This window comes from Solanum dulcamara, chromosome 4 (genome assembly GCF_947179165.1).
Source record: "Solanum dulcamara chromosome 4, daSolDulc1.2, whole genome shotgun sequence".
In the NCBI taxonomy this organism is placed as follows: Eukaryota; Viridiplantae; Streptophyta; class Magnoliopsida; order Solanales; family Solanaceae; genus Solanum; species Solanum dulcamara.
The window spans coordinates 68628951-68646341 of NC_077240.1; the positions used below are offsets into that span (position 1 = coordinate 68628951).

Below are 17391 nucleotides of genomic sequence, written 5' to 3' on the forward strand. Positions count from 1 at the left end.
ATCCAATGTGGTATTTCCATCAGAAAATGAAGAGGTTGGCAGCCACTCTTAATACTTGGTCCAGATTGCAATTTGGTGATATATATGCCAAAGTTAAAGAATATGAAGACAAGACTAGACATGCAGAGGAAGAGCTAATCTCTAGTAATTCTGAAGAGAACAGAACAAAGCTCCATGCCATCAATGCAGAGTATATAAAATACCTGAAACTGGAGGAATCCATGCTAAAGCAAAAAACTCAGTTGCATTGGTTCAAAGAGGGTGATGTGAATTCCAAGTATTTTCATGCCTTGATAAGAGGAAGGAGGAGGAAATTATACATCCAAAAGATCCAGAATGAGGATGATAATTGGGTACAAGGTGAAGAAAACATAGCCAAAGCTGCATATGATCACTTCCAAGCCATTTTCACTGGTGAGGAAACATAAATTCAGGAGCATACCCTCCAATGTATTCCCAGGATGGTCACTGATGAGCATAACAGAAACCTGAAAGCTATCCCTACAATGGAGGAGTTGAGAACTGTAGTGTTTTTAATGAATCCCAATTCAGCTGCTGGACCTAATGGAATGAATGGCAAGTTCTTCCAAGCATGTTGGAACATCATAAAAGAGGACCTCCTTAAAGTGATTCTATCTTTCTTCTGTGGACAAGCTATGCCTAAATACTTTACTCACTCTTGTTTGGTGCTTCTCCCAAAAGTACACCATCCTAACAAGCTCTCTGAGTATAGACCAATTAGCCTTAGCAACTTCACAAACAAAATCATCTCCAAACTCATTTCCCTTAGACTGGCACCTATCCTACCTAACCTCATTTCCCTTAACCAATCTGGATTTGTCAAAGGCAGGAACATTTCTGAAAATATTATGCTAGCCCAAGAGATTATACACCAGATCAAGAAGCCAAATTTAGGAGGCAATGTAGTTATCAAACTTGACATGGCTAAAGCCTATGATAGGGTATCTTGGTCCTATACTTGTCTAGTTTTGAGGAAAATGGGATTTGAAGAAGGTTTCATTGATATGGTATGGAGAATTATGGCTGATAATTGGTATTCCATCATTATTAATGGTTCAAGGCATGGATTCTTTCATTCCACAAGAGGCCTTAAGCAAGGGGATCCATTATCACCAGCTTTGTTTATCATAGGTGCTGAAGTCCTCTCCAGGCTCATGAACAATCTTCATCAACACCCCCAATATCATGGTTTCCTGATGGCTAAAAAGGGCCCTCAAATTAATTATCTCAGTTTTGCAGATGATATCATCATATTCTCATCTGGAAGATCTCATACCTTGAAGCTTATCATGGAGACACTACATACCTATGAGCATGCTTCAGGCCAATTGATCAACAGAGATAAGAGTAACTTCATGGTACCCTCAAATGCCTTCAACTCTACTGTTAGAAGAATCAAGAAAGTTATAGGCTTCAGGCAAAAGAACAGCCCTATCACATATCTGGGGTGTCTTCTCTACATTGGTAGACAGAGGATCATCTATTATTCTGAGCTTATAGCTAAAGTTGTGGCTAGGATAGCTGGATGGCAGGCAAAATTAATTAGTTATGGAGGAACAGTTACTTTGATTAAGCATGTCATCCAAGCACTTCCTATTCACTTGTTATCTGCTAGTTCCCCTCCTGCAACCACTATCAAGCAAATTCAAAGCATCACAGCCAATTTCTTCTGGGGGTGGAAGAATGAAAGGAGGAAATATCATTGGTCTTCTTGGAAGAATCTGAGTTGTCCCTATGAAGAGGGTGGTATTGGAGTGAGACTAATATCAGATGTTGCCAAGTCTTTCCAATACAAACAATGGTGGATATTCAGAACTAAGAATTCCTTATGGAGTGAGTTCCTCAAAGCTAAGTACTGTCAGAGGTCAACTCCTATAACCAAAAAATGGCACACAGGACAGTCTCTAATATGGAAGCACCTCATAAAGAACAAGCACAATGTTGAGCCTCATATCCACTAGCAGATACAGTCTGGTTCTTGCCTCTTTTGGTGGGATAATTGGTTAGGAGTTGGCCCCTTAGCTAATTTCAGGTCTGCCAGTAGTAGACAGAACAATACTAAGGTGTCTTCTTTCATGATTAATGGTCAATGGAATTAAGAACTGGTCTCTCAGAAAGCACCTCCTCAGTTTGTACCTAGCATCCTGGCAAGTAACATCAACTATCAGCCCCACAAACTTGATCAGGCCTCTTGGAAGCCTAATAGCAGTGGGGAATTTAGTTGTTCTTCTGCCTGGGAACTTATCAGGGACAAAAGGAGTAAGACAAGAATTAACTCTCAAACATGGCACAAACACATTCCTTTTAAGTGTTCCTTCCTACTCTGGAGAGCACTTAGAGGGAAACTACCTAGTAATGAAAAACTTATCAGCTTTGGAGAAGCCCCAGCCCAATGTTACTGTTGCCATAGAGCTGGTTTGGATACCGTTGACCATATATTTGTTTCTGGAAACTTTGCCAGGAAGGTTTGGAGTGTATTTTCTGATTCTCTGGGTATTAGTAAAGAATACACACCCCTTAGAAACCTGATGATGAGGTGGTGGTCCAGTAATTACAGTAATGAGGTCCATAAACTTATCCTACAAGCAAGTCCAATCTTCATATGTTGGAACCTATGGAAAAAATAGATGTGCCATCAAATATGGAAGGAAGCAGTCCAATATTACAAGAGTGATCTACTCAGTCTTCAAGGATAACTTCAACCTTCTAAGCACTACCTACTCCTATATCAGCTGGCCAAATAGATGGAAGGAACTGGTCCTTCTTGTGGAAAAATGTACTAATGAAGTTAATGTTAGTACTGTCTACTGGAGGAAACCTTCAGCTCACATGGTGAAGCTGAACACTGATGGTAGTGCACTTCACAACCCTGGAAAAATAGGAGGGGGAGGATTGCTAAGGAACAATCAAGGAGATCTTCTCTTTGCTTTCTCAACCCCTTTTGGAGAAGGTACAAACAACCAATCTGAAATATTGGCAGCAATCTTTGGTTTGACTTGGTGTCTCCAATTAGGATATACTAAAGTGATCCTTTAAGTGGACTCTGAGCTAGTAATCAGATGGATAAAACACCTAGCTCAACCACCATGGACTGTCAGAACACAACTCCAACAGCTGCAAGACATCAGTCATCAATTCCAGGTTTTCAAATGCAGCCACACTTACAGAGAAGCCAATTTTACAACTGATGTTTTGTCCAAACATAACCACAAATGCACTACTCCACAGATATATATCAATAAACAAGAGCTTCCCAAAGAGGCAAGAGCTTACTTTGAGCTTGACAAACTGGAAATGGCCAACTTTAGAAGAAGAAGGCTTAAGAGAATCAAGAAGCCACCATGACCTTGTCAGCCTCCTTGGTCCAACTTACTATTCAAATTACTTATTGCTATGCATAGTTATAATCAATTTGAAGGTTCTATAGTTAGGACTATGGTAAAAGGGAACACCTCCCTTGTCTTATGCCTTCTTAAAATAACCAATCTTATTTTACAGGTTAGGATTAGAATAGAACCTTTCTTCTTTGTCTTTCTCCTTTTTGGCCTTGTAGGTATAAATACACAGGCACCATATCATCCAACTAGTAGAGGGCTAGTCAGGTGTATACTGGAAATTTACCACAGCTGTTCCAAGGTTTGACTTGCCTTAGAAACTCAGCAGTCATACAACACCTGCACAAACAAGCAATTCAACAACAACAAAGGCCAGGCACTCAGAATTCCTGCACATGCCACAACTGCAACAACAAACAAAAGCACCATGCAACATCAAAAGCAATCCATATTGCACAGGATCACAGAAAATATAGTAGGGGCAAAGCCCAAGAAGTCTCAGCTCAAACAGATAATTGGAGACGTTAGTCGAGCGACCTTGAAAAAGTCAACCGACTTAAGTCCCCAAATGGAGCACTTCACAACTTGGAGCTTCCAACTTGTCCAAATGACCTCCAAACTTTGCAGGGATACAGAAAATACTATATTTGCACAACCAAAGAAGTTTCATCTCCAATGGATAATTGGAGACGTTAGTCGAGCGACCTTGAAAATGTTAGTCGACTTAAGCCTCCCAATGGTGCACTTCACAATTTGGAGCTTTTATCTTGTCCAAAAGACGTCCAAATGTTGCAGGAACACAGAAAATATATTAATTGCAAAGCCTAAGAATTTTCACCTCAATCGGATAATTGGAGACGTTAGTCGAGCGACTTTGAAAAAATTAACCGATTTAAAGCTAACAAGCTCCAAAGAACTGTTTGAGGTCTTTTCTTTTCTTTGATTTGTCTTTGTTTTTGTATGTAGGTGCAGGTACCATAAGGAGCTGATCATGAGTAATGATCTCCTCCTGAAGATAGCTAGCAACAACATACAACTGAACAATTCCACTAGCTGGCTACAGGTTTGCAGCAGCCTATACTTCCCCCATATTTGTGTCGGTCTTTGGCTACTTGTTTGTACAGGTCCACAGATATCCAAAAAAAGGGAGACAAATGCTAGACATGCAAGAGACTCACCAGCCCCCAACAACAATTCAAACATGCCAGATTCCACCCTTTATTACTTGCATCAGCCCAATTATATCCAAGATACTTGGAATTCCTTGTGTGGTTATTTCTTGATGTGCAGGCACATAATACATCAGCAATGGGACATTCTAAACTGCAAGGCACCATCACTTAAACATCTAAGCCAGAGCTACATCCCCTACAGCAATATACAACAGAACATGGTGATAACCAAGAACCTACAGCAGACTATGACGAAAATACAGCAGGGTCAGATGTGCAGGGTGTTTTGCAACCTGAGGACCTACACCAAGGCATCCAAACTTTGTAGGAGTGCAGTATATATTATTTTGAATAGGTCTAAGAAGTTTCAACACAAACGGACAATTGGAGATGTTAGGCGAGCGACCTTGAAAAAGTCAGCTGCCTTAGGCCTAAAGAGGGTGCCTTTTTTCCAACTTGTGCAAAAAGCTTCCAAATCTTGCAGAACTAAAGAAAGGGATGTTTCTGTATACCCCAAGAAGTTTCAACTCAATCGGATAATTCGAGACGTTAGTCGAGCGACATTGAAACCCAAAGCTCTCTTGGAGGTCCTTTCCTATTGGCTAACTGGTGCAAGTTCCTTTTTGCCTTTGGTTGTTTGTTGTATTGTTGCAGGTTGCTGGATTCACTCATCAACATGCACTAACAACAACTATAGAAAAGACAACACAGATACAACCATCAAATCAAATAGAAAGCCCACTGCACAAGGCCCCTGTCTTGTTGGATATTTGTTTTTCTGTGATGTTTTTTGTGCAGGTACAACAACTGCTGGGGAACCTTGGCAAATGAAATGCATCAACATAGAGACTACAGCATTCCAAGAGAGGACCTCACCAACACACCAGCCCTACACCCATACATATTCTATCCCTGCAACACCTGCAGCAGCCCCATTGCATCCGAAAATTTTGAAATCTCCTTACTTTCTTAATTTTTATGTGCAGGCACATAAGATACCTTCAAAGGAGCTTCTCATCTCTCCATTGGAGGCAACAAGAAGCAGCCTACAGGTTTGCAACAACCCCCACTACTATCACACTTGCTTGGTTCTTTGTCTGCTTTTCTATGCAGGTAAACAAAGTTACAGACAAAGGGACATAACAGCCACTACTGCAAGGGCCTTTCCTAATCCCACCAACTATCCATGCATACCTTCTGTATTCATCCAACACCTGCAGCAGCCCCCTTTTATCCAAGTCCTTTGGGACTCCTTGACTGCTCTCATTGATGAGAAGACAAGAAGATGGAGCTCCAACAAACACAACTCTCTGTTTGTTTACTTGCTACTGTGCAGGCACATTGAACAGCAACAATGGCCCCTTCCAAAGTCCAAGGCACCTTCAGTCAAACATCTAAGCCAAGGCTGCATTGGAACTCTTGCTTGGCTTATTTGTGGATATGCAGGTACCCCCCGGATCAGTAGACAACACTGGAACCATCCAACCAGCTGTTCAAGTCAGGGCTGCACCACATACAAAATGCATATTACACCTATTCTGTCCCTTAGCTTCCTTAACAACAATCCCAAGCAAGCTGGTTGCTATGGCTACATTTACTTCCTATCATTTCATCCCCCTTAGCTATGATTGTTGTTGCTGTAACTTTCCTTGGACCCACTTGGTACGACATGTCTAAAAAGAGCAAAGATGAAAAGAATTTCCTCAACCCATGCGAGATAGAAGGTTCGTATACTTGTTCTTTCTCAATGTAGCTATGCCTGAGTCGTAGCATAATTGAATAGGACTAGTGTAGGCTACTTTCTTGTATTCTCATGGAAGGGGAGAGTCTCTCTCATTTATGCTTTCTTAGTTGATTTGTACCGAGAGGAGTCCTTTCACAGGTTTAATGCTTTCTAGTTATAGTTAGTCTCTTTTTTGTATCGGGGATGAGTTAGCTGACCTTAATAGGTTAGCCGACTTATGAACCACCATAGGATCGGAGGTAAGGTTTATGTCCCCCTCCTTGTATTTTATTTTGATTATTTATGTTAAGGCTTGGGGGTGTTGCTCAACCCCTGACTGTGTACGAGAGGTGGGAGCCTCATGTAGGGTCTGTTCCCATAAAAAAAAGAAGTAAATATGACACTCAGGAGAAAAGCAAGGTAGATTGGAGGGAAATACGTCAGAGAACTCTTGAACCACCGAAATCAAATCTATAGAAGGAGTGTCATCACTAGTGTCACGGACATAAGTAAGATAGGCTAGACATCCCTTTCCTACTAACCACTGAGGCTTGAGGAAGGATGTCAAACCATATGATATATGGCTAACTACACTTGCCCAAACGACCGGAAGAAATACTAGGCTGACTACCAGAATCGCATGATGGGTAGACAACCAATCCATGCCTAAAATTAAGTTAATATCTACCATATCTTGTATAATCCATTCTGCTCTAGTGTCATATCTCGAGATAGTCACTACACAGGATCGATACACTCAATCCACTACTAAAGAATTAATTAATGGGTAGCTACACACATAGACGCAAGCAATGTTTCACATAAAACATCCCATTATGTAGATGGATAAGAGATGGACCCCATATAAAATAAAGCATAGGCAGACTGATGAGAGATGGAGATCGTACTTCTGATGATGGAATCCGATGTCTACACCTTTGGCTTACTCGAAAAAGCATACATATGAATGCGTCAACCTCTACCACCTATCCATCCTGCCTGGGGACACCCCAATTACCTTGAGACTCATCTTGAACACCCTGCACACTCTCTCTAGGGGGATGAACTAGGGCCCTTGAGGCCTTAACCTAATGACCCTATGGACTCTGCTAATTCTAGAATATCCGATGGTTGATAGTAGGACACTTCCTTGCAAAGTGGCCTATCACACCACACTCATAGTACTTCCCTCTAAATGAACCTCCCTGTGATGTCCCAGTTGAACTTAAATGGCCACTACGGCTTGAGTATCCAAAAGTCTGACCCCGAGAAGCCTGACCCTAAGAAGCCTATCCCAAAGTCTAGCCGATCTGACCACTGGAACCTACTAATCTACCATCGTAAGATGTAAGGCTTCCTGAATTGTTCTACCAGGTGGATACTGCTGTAGATGGACTCTACCAAAAGAACCCCTACCATGTGACTGGTGTCGCTTCCTTCACAGGCCTTATGTTTTATAACCTCAATAGTATGGGCATGGTCTACTATATGTAAGATGAAACAACCCAATGCACCCATCTGCTTTGTAGCCAACCCTAAGGTAACATACAACCCTCTAACGAATTGGCGTTTGTATAAACATGGAAGAGTGCCTATATAGCTCATGAAATTGTGACTCATACTCTGTGACCATTATCAGTGTCTGTACTAATGGTGTGAACTCATCCCTCAGCTAATCCATTAAACTGCATGGTACACACTTCTCCAAGAAACCTTAGAGAACTTAATACATTAGCGACTATCCTGCGTGTCTACAACATATGATCTCCACCACTGCTTCACTGGTCTACCCTACTGGAAAGTAGTGTAATCAACCCTGTGGGACTCCACCAATGTGAGGTTATGCAACCTCTCATTAAAACTTACTAGAAACTTATGGGCATCCTCGCCTATGGTACTTGAGAACTTAGGAGGGGACAATTTGATAAACCTCCCCAACATATTTTTCTCCTTCGAAGTCATTACAGGTCTAGCTGCCATGCGCTAAACAGCTGTAAGAATAAGATGAATCACCAGACGGGGAGCTGTAGTTGTAGCTTGTAGGACTGGGTTATGATCGTATTATGCCCCATCCTGGTCTGAAGTTTGTGCCTCCTCTCAGAACTGATGTCTATCTAATGTGCTAGGCAAGGTCCCTGCTCGAGGCATACCCTTCATGAAGCTGAGGGTCTGGTCCAGAGAATCATGTAATACTAATATGTCAGCGAATTTGAGTGGAGGCAGGGTTGGATCCTCCTCCACCGGCTGATGGTCGAACTGTTCAACCTTATTATCTGGCTCCGGCACTAGTTATGTGGACTGAGCTTTGCCTCGGCCTCTGTGTCAACCTTAACCTTTAGCCCAGCCTGGAGCTCTATCTGGAGGCGTAAGGGCTCCTCATCCACCTCGGGTAGAATAGATCAATATTTCTTCAAAAGTATCATGGGACGCCTGAAATCCACACCTCGAGCTTCTCAATAATATTAATAATAATAATACTAATTTGAACATATATAAATAAGACACCTAAAATTCACACCTCGATCTTCTCAATAATTTAATTAATAATAATAACCCAAACTATGTGTCAATGGGCCACCCAAAATTTACACCTCAAGCTTCTCAATAATATTAGAAATAATAACAACCTGAAATATGTGTCAACGGGCTGCCTAGAATTCACACCTCGAGATTCTCAATATGAAATGCCATAAATAAAATATCACTGGTATTTCTTTAATAAAATCCTTACCCTTATTCATCAACCAACACTTTTAATCTCATAATTTTGGTCTTTGTTTTAAAATGGTTCTTAACACAGTAGAGTCAAATCAATACAAGTAGTACGTAAAAATCATATATCATTCAAATTGAGAAAAATCCCATCAAAGCCACCAAATCACTAACCTGGGATATCGGTGTATCAAAAGCACGACCTCGGACCCAACATTTCAATATCAAAGGAAAACAAGACACGAGCATAAGCAAAAATTCACAACAAGTGGTAACCGAAACGAAAAAAGCCAAACCACGACTTCCTAAGTCCAAATCATCTAAAAATGAGTTATAAGGATTTTAAGTGATGTAAAAAAAGACAAGATATCACCTAGACTAAGGATACAACGATTAAGATCCCAAACTAGTCACTAACGATGATCATCAACTCCAATTTTCTCAATGAGATATAAACACTTAAATCACCAACTTAATCATGTGTTACTACACAAAATATACCAATTCTAACCAAGACAAGTCTTACACAGGTAAACCATAACCTACCTCAAAGACAAAACTATACAAGAACCACTAAAGTTGAGCTTTTCCCTTCTGATCCACCTTCAAATGATATCACTCTATCAAATTATCGAAGAACGCATCAAAACAAAGCAAATATTACCTATATTGCTATAATTAAAAACACGAACTAAAATCAGGTCAAAATTTGATATTGGAACCCACACATAAAATTAAATACCAACTCTATCACAAGGACCCAAATAACACAAGGGACTTGCACCCTAAAAATGGGCACATTTCGAGCATCGAAATAGCTTAAACATCCCACCAAATTCTATCCCTAGAATAGTTTTAAAACATGTAAGAAACATACAAATTATGCAAAACTTATGAGGTTTTTAGGACGAGAATGGGTTTGGGAACATCTCGTCAAACATTTCCAACACACCGGAAAAAAAATGATCAAAAATAGCTAAGAGGAGCTCTCAAAATCCCAAAATTACTAAGTCCCATTTTAATTCACTGAAGCTAGTGAATTTGTTCATCAAAATTGTGAGCTGGGCCTCATGATTGTGAGGTTTGATCCAGTTAAACGATCACAATCTCAATGGTAAAATTTGCACTAGCAGTTCAGTTGGTGATGAACTTTGGAGAAATGGGATTTTTTCTGATGGTGTTTTGGAATTCATTTGTAACGCCACTAATGCAAATGGACTATGCTACCCAATAAGAAATGACATTTTTAACTCAATGAAATCGACGGATTTTCCAATGGAGGTCGTTTTTACAGAATGTTGACCGAAGTTAACACTTTCCAAAGAAAGCATTCAAAATACACAAACAGCCTAAAACTTATTTCGAGCACCTCAAAAATCGAACCAAAGGTCGTTCTAGACCAAAATCAGTTTTCCAAAATTAACTGCGTTCATAGAATTTTCATCCGAGCGCGTTTTCTCAAAATGTTGACCAAAGTCAAATTTGGCCAAAACTTTAAAGTTAAAATGAAAAATAGCCCAAACTCAAAACAAAGACTAAAAAACCAAATCACCCTTTCTTCTTAGCTAAAATGAAATTGATAGGACCGTAGAAATTCTCATACGATGCCCGAATCTCTAGATATTGACTAATGTCAACTCTTTCAAACCTTAAGCCTAAAAAATGGACAAAACACCACAAAACTTAGTTGAGCACATTAGAAAGCATCCCACCTATCGCAATATCATATAACAGCTATAAAGAAACTATGGAAAGGGGTAAAATGGTAAAGAAATAAAAAACACAAAAATGACCTTGGAGGTCATTATAATAAGAAGAAATATAAATAGGAGAACTTGAGAAAGAAAGCCAAATCTTTTGTGCCTGAGAATGAGTAGAAACCTAGTAAGAGCAATAAGTCCTTTCAGAAGAGGTCTTCTAACTATGCCCCATCATCAGCGAGTTCACTTACACCCAGTTACATATTTGATCTTAAAAGCGAAAGCCACCAAAATTTTAAAGCTAAGGGTTCCCAATCCCATGGAACTATGGATCAAGGTCCGAAGGGGAAGCCACTTTTAGCAAGTGTGGTAGTCTCCATCTAGGAGAGTATAAAGATGACACCAGGGGTTGTTGTAGCTATGGTAAAGTTGGTCATCTCTAAAGAGAGTGTATGATGTTGGGACAAAAAGCCATATCTTCTTTTGTGGCACCATTAGGCCGAGGTAATAGATGGGTACTACTCTAGGCACAGGCAGAGATTCAAACCATCTGTATGCTATGGCTATTCTCTAGGAGCTGGAGAACTCACTAGATATTGTTATTGGTATGCTTTGAGTGTTTTCTTTTGATGTTTATTCTTTGCTTGATCTGGGTGCCACCTTGTATTTTGTGACCCCATATGTGGCTAATAAGTGTGAGACCCTTCCTAAGACCCTTCATGAGCCCTTTAATATTTCTACTCATGTTGGTGAGTCTGTTATAACTGAGATGGTCTATAGAGATTGTCGAGAAACTATGGATGACTTAGTTAAGTTAGGCATGGTTGATTTTGATTTATTCTTAACATAAACTAACTTTATGCCTGTTATACCTCAGTTGATTGTAGAACTCGGATTGTTAAGTTTCAATTTCTGGATGAACCTGTCTAGAGTACAAGGGTAGTTCAGTAGTGCCTAAGGGTAAGTTCATATCATACCTTAGGTCTAGAAAGTTAATCTCCAAGGGTTGCAACTATCATATAGATCGAGTTAGATATGATAGTGTGGAAGCTTCATCCCTCGAGTTTGTTTCCATTATTAATGAGTTTCCTAAAATTTTCCCTGATGATCTGCCTAGATTCCCTCATGAGAGGGATATTGAATTTGAGATTGATGTACTTTCTGATATGAAACATATCCCTTTTTAGCCATATGGAATGGATCTCGCTGAGTTGAAGAAATTGAAAAACTTAAAAGATCTCTTAGATAATGAATTCATTAGGCCGAGTGTGTTACTGTGGGTCGCTCCTATCCTATTCCAGCAAAAGAAAGATTGTTCCCTCAGGATATGTATTGACTATTATCGGTTGAAAAATATCACCATAAAGAACAAGTATCCTCTTCCTAGGATAGATGATTTGGTTGACCAGCTTCATTATGCCACTTGTTTCTCAAAGATAGACCTTAGATTAGGCTAGCATCATTTGAAAGTGATGGAGTGTAACATTCCAAAGACAGCTTTGTGAACCCAATATGGTCACATTGAGTTTCTTGGTATGTCCTGTGGTTTGACTAATTTTCCTACAACATTTATAGACTTGATGAATTGAATGTTCAATGTGATAAAGGGGTAATGAAATGGAGACTTGATGACTTATAATAATGTGAATGATGTAAATATATATGCTGATATATTTTTGATAGTGTGAGGTGAATTGCTTCGATATGAATTGCATTATGACTGTGAAGACTATGATTTTTTATTAATTTTGTGAACATACTTATTTGCATTGGTTCTGGAACACTATAATGAGACCAATTGATACTGATTCCAATAGAAAATGTTTCTAGCGATTGATACTTATGCCAATGGAAAATGATTCTAGCAATTGATACTTATGCCGGTGGGAAAAGGTTTCAGCGATGCTGATGGAAAATGATTTTAGCGATTGCTGATTATGCCAATGGAAAATGGTTTAGGTGGATACATGGATCTTGTTCATCCTCCATGGGTTCTAAACTGATATTTAGTGGATGTATATCATTAGGACAGACATGCATCACTTTACGTGACATCACATTGTATTGCATTACATCTTATTTATCATCGTGAAGTTGTATATATGCCCTTTGTTTTTTGTGATTGATATATTTGATAATGATGTGACTTATTCGGTGATGTTGATAACCTATTTATGATCTATGTGTTATATGAAATGTGTAGTATAAATTGAGTTAATTTCTGTGGATGTTGTAATGGAGGAGGTTTGGTTTGATTAATTGGAGTTGTAATGTCAATTAGAATTACTTTGTTTTGTTAGTTGGATTGTTGAGTACCTTGTTGTTTTGTACTTAGTCCTTTCTAGCTATACTTGGGTAGGTTCCGAGCCTGGACAGTGATTCAGTTTCTGCTTCTTATTCAGGGGCTTTTGAGGAGACTTGAGAGGTAGTTGTTTGATGCTGGCGATCTCTCTTGTCCCTTTTTATTATGCTTTGTTCTATTTAAGAGACAAAGTCATTGAGAGTTGTACTTATTTTTATTTTCTTTGTATTAGAGGATTGTACACGTGATAACCAATCTTTGGGGGCTATTGTAGCTGATTAAGACTTTTATTTTTATATAATTGTGCCTTATTTAGATTGCTTCCGTATTATCTTTCCGTAAATATTGGGTTTAGGCTGACTTGTTCGATGAGAATGGATAAGTTCCATCACACTCGAATTAGGATAGTGACACCTATAACAAGGTCAATGCATCACAAAAACATCATTTAGAATTTTATAAGAAAAATGTAGACATTTTGTCGGATATTAACCCTAACCAATATTTAAGACCATGTGAGCTATAACATGGAATTCGATGTAGTTCATATATCAAGAAGAGAGAGGCTACTTGCCAAGGTAGAATTGTAACACCCCTAAAAATTTTCACTAAGATTCAGACCATTCTACGTGTATATATAGGATCATCCTACATGATTGTAAAATGCATGCATGAGTTAGGATAAATTCCTAAGAAATATGAGAGTGTTGGATGTGATTTAAGGTCATAAAGGATCCCTAAAACCAAGCCAAGTCCAAAGAACTTGTCTTGGCTAAGTTTCCAAATGAGTTTGTATAAGGGTCGACTTCCAACAACCTTATCTTTTTGAATATAACGAAATGATTGGATTATGACCTATTAAATTAAAGATCTTTGAGCCTTCTTTCCAACGCCACTAAGATTGCATTTTTAGAGTTCTAAATCAAAAGTTATGACTATCTTACGACGGACTAGAGCTGCAGGAATTTTAGGCCTGGACTATAACTGCGGAAAACCTGCGCTTCGCGCCGCAGTGGCGCGATGCACCACTATAGCGCCAGAAACAAGCCTCAATAGTTTGGTCCTTGGCGCAACATGCTACTATTAGGTGTGTAAGGTTTTTAAGCCTATTTTCCAGAACCCAAAAAAATTAGGCTTGGCGCTGCGAGGGCGCGACGCTCCACTATAGCCCTAGAAACAAGCCTCAGTAGTTTGGTCCTTGGCGCGATGCACCACTATTGGGTTGCAGGGGTTTTAAGCCTGTATTTGACTTGGCGCTGCAGTGGCGCGGCACGCCACTATAGTGCCAGGAGTGTTTTAGCCCCTTTTTCGAGATTTTTGAGGAAGGGCAAATTGGATATTTTCTTTAATTATATATACACTGACTTGGTCACATTTTAGACCATTTCTTTTCAGTCCATTGCCTCTCCAAAAAGCCCTAATCCTCATCCTCTCTTCTCTTTCAATCCATTTCCAACAAGGATTGCCTTCAAGAATTTATAAGATTCAAACTTTCCATTGAAGACCTAACATCAAGGTTCCTTCAAAGTCTTCACCAAGGTATGTAAGGCTACTCAAAGCATGGGTTGAGTACACCCATTTTCCCTATATCTTCTTTGAGATTGAATGTTCATAAAAATGGAGTTTATTGATAGATTTATGTCCAAATGGGTCTTTCTTTAAACTATTAACTATATTTTTAATATGTTGATGTTGTTGAGTTATGAAAGTGATGTGCTACATGTTGGTATGAGTTGATTAATATAAGTTGTTAAACAAGTTTTGTTAATTTTCTTAAATATATTGTTTACCTTAAATTGTTGATTTAGAACCTTGGAGTCTTGATGAGTCCCGGGGAGATTTGCTAAATGAATAGAGGAAACGGTTGGATAGGATTGTATGATGTTATAAATTTATATTTAAACTACACTTGAAAGATACGATTGGGTTTTATCGGATAATATAATTGGAAGAGGTTTGATTGTGATAGAATTGATAATTTGACAAGTTTCCAAATGACACTTGTCGATATGAGTAGATTGAGTTGATTGGATGGAGTTTTATGAGCATTGAGTCTTGGGAGGAGTATCGATGATCGAATTCGGTAAGAGTAAGTAATGACTCGAATCCAATAACTATGTCGCCAAACATAGGAGGGGATTCAACCGTTAAAGTCGGATGCTTCCCAAATTATTATCCTGACATGATAGGACTTGGTTGGATATAGATCTATGATTAGTTGACTCATTCATACCCTAGGAAGGTATGAATGAACGTGGCAAAAATGTCAGCTTGGTCATAAGTGACGGTTGTCGGATAAGAGAAACTCCCATATAGGTCTTGATAGTACTCTGAGTCGGATTGGGTTGAATTATATGTGATTGGTCCCATCTAAACCATATTATTATTTAGACTTAGGACACTTGATTGAGTTGTTCTTTCTCCTGAGTTGAGATTTTGAGTTGATTTGATTCTTCCTTGATGTTTGTTTCATTCAGCCATTTTACTTACTCGTACATTCCATTTACTGATGCCATTTGGCCTGCATCGTTTCATGATGTAGAGACACGTACTAGAGATCATCAACCGATGCACTGTTGAAGATGTATTCCCTTCCAGCTAGTTGGTGAGTCCTCCCAGTTTCTGGAGGATATCGAGATTATCTTTATAGCTTTAATTTGTTTCCCTTATTTTGATTTTTGGTAGCCATGGACTTGTCATCGGCACCTCCTGGATTATTGATAGATGCTTCATAGACTAGAGTATGGAAATGTTGAATTGTTCGTTTTGACTAGTTTTATTCTAGCTAGTTATTGATTGGGTATTTTTTTGGCCTTTGGCCCTAAATTATGAATAGTATCTTTATGATTGAATATTATGCTGATAGAATGTGAATGAATAAAAGAGTGACTGGACCAGGTGGTTTGCTTGAAGGCCAGAAATGGCTTACGAGTGCCGGTCACGTCTAGGGTACCCTTTCGGGGCGTGAAAAACATGGTATCAGAGCACAGAATTCAAGAGTCCTAAGGAGTCTATTAAGCCATGTCTAGTAGAGTCTTGTTTATGGGTGTGTTGTGCACCACACTTATAATCAAGAGGCTATAAGACATTAAGAATTATTTCACTTCTTTCATACTCTAAACTCGTGCGATAGAGTTAAACTCTATAAAACTTCCTTTCTAATTCATGCATTTATACGTTGCAGACAATGCCTCCTAAACATACTGCCAGCAAGAGCAATGCTGATGACACAGAGATGCCACAGTCAGAAGTACGCCCATCGAGGGTTAGGGGCCGACCTGCAAGGTATGCAGAGGCACCTCAAGTGCCTACTATTCTGCCTGCCCTAACTTCAGAGGTAGAATTTCAAAGACCGGTTGTTATGCTCACTTAATTAGTGGATGCTCGCAATGGTAACCATAGTTTGCCAACTCTTGCTCTAGTTCTCATGAGCCATCTACTTCCACAAGAATTAGAGACTTTCTGAGAATGAATCCATCGGTGTTCACGGCTTCTAAGGTTGATGAAGACCCCCAGAATTTTATTGATGAGATATGGAAGATCCTAAAAGTGATGCATGCTATGGAGATCGAGGGATGTAGCAAATATCTAGTATAACCAGTAGGAACAAAGTAGAGGTGAGGATGTTGAGCCTGCTATTTGGGATGAATTTAAGGGAGCCTTTCTTGATCACTTTTTTCCTAGGGAATTGAGGGAAGAGAAAGTGGAAGAGTTTGTGAATTTGAAGCAAGAGGGTGTGACCGTTAAAGAGTACAGTCTAAAGTTCATCCAGCTATCCAGATATGCTCCAGAGATGATCCCAGATATGAGGTCGAAGATGAGAAAATTTGTCTCCGGATTGGGAAGACATGTGAAGAAGGAGCAAAGCGGTATTATTGATCTCTGACATGGATATTTCAAGATTAATAGTGTATGTTCAACAGATGGAGGATGAGAACAGAAAATACAGGGAGGAGCATCTGAGAAAGAAGGCAAAATCAGCTGGACATGAGAATGAACAAAGGCAGAACAAGGGCAACAGGTCCTTCTTCCAGAAGAGGTCTTCAAACTATTCCTCGTCCACCACAAATGCACCTATACCGCATAACAGGTATGATCAATAGGGACAGAGTCACCAGAATTTCAGGTCCTAGGGTTCTCAATCCTAGGCTAGCGTGGGCCAAGGTTCGAAAGAGAAGCTACCATGTGGCAAGTGCTGTAAGCTCCACTTGGGAGAGTGTAGAGAGGGAGATAAGGGTTGTTATAAATGTGGACAAGTGGGCCATTTTTAGAGGGAGTGTCCAACATAGGGAAACAAGGCCCAGTATTCTACCACCGCACCACCAGTTAGAAGTAATTAGAGGGGCACTACTCCAGGTATGAGCGGAGGTACAAACCATCTATATGCCATGGGTAGTCGCCAAGATCAGGAGAACTCCCCAAACAT

General features: G+C 39.5%; 1 protein-coding gene across 1 annotated transcript; it reads left to right on the forward strand.

Annotated features, from left to right (window-relative positions):
- The first annotated feature begins 461 nt into the window (after positions 1 to 461).
- LOC129884336 (uncharacterized) lies at positions 462 to 1982 on the forward strand. Its single transcript, XM_055958653.1, has 2 exons — positions 462 to 580; positions 1082 to 1982. Exons 1-2 carry the CDS (start codon positions 462 to 464, stop codon positions 1980 to 1982), a joined length of 1020 nt encoding a protein of 339 aa, XP_055814628.1.
- Positions 1983 to 17391: the final 15409 nt, after the last annotated feature.

Bases quoted from the DNA above. Each gene is read 5' to 3' on its own strand.
- LOC129884336 (XM_055958653.1), top strand. From the start codon at position 462: ATGGTCACTGATGAGCATAACAGAAACCTGAAAGCTATCCCTACAATG. The intron at 581-1,081 runs GTTCTTCCAAGC...TAATGGTTCAAG, and splicing joins CCTAATGGAATGAATGGCAA to GCATGGATTCTTTCATTCCA.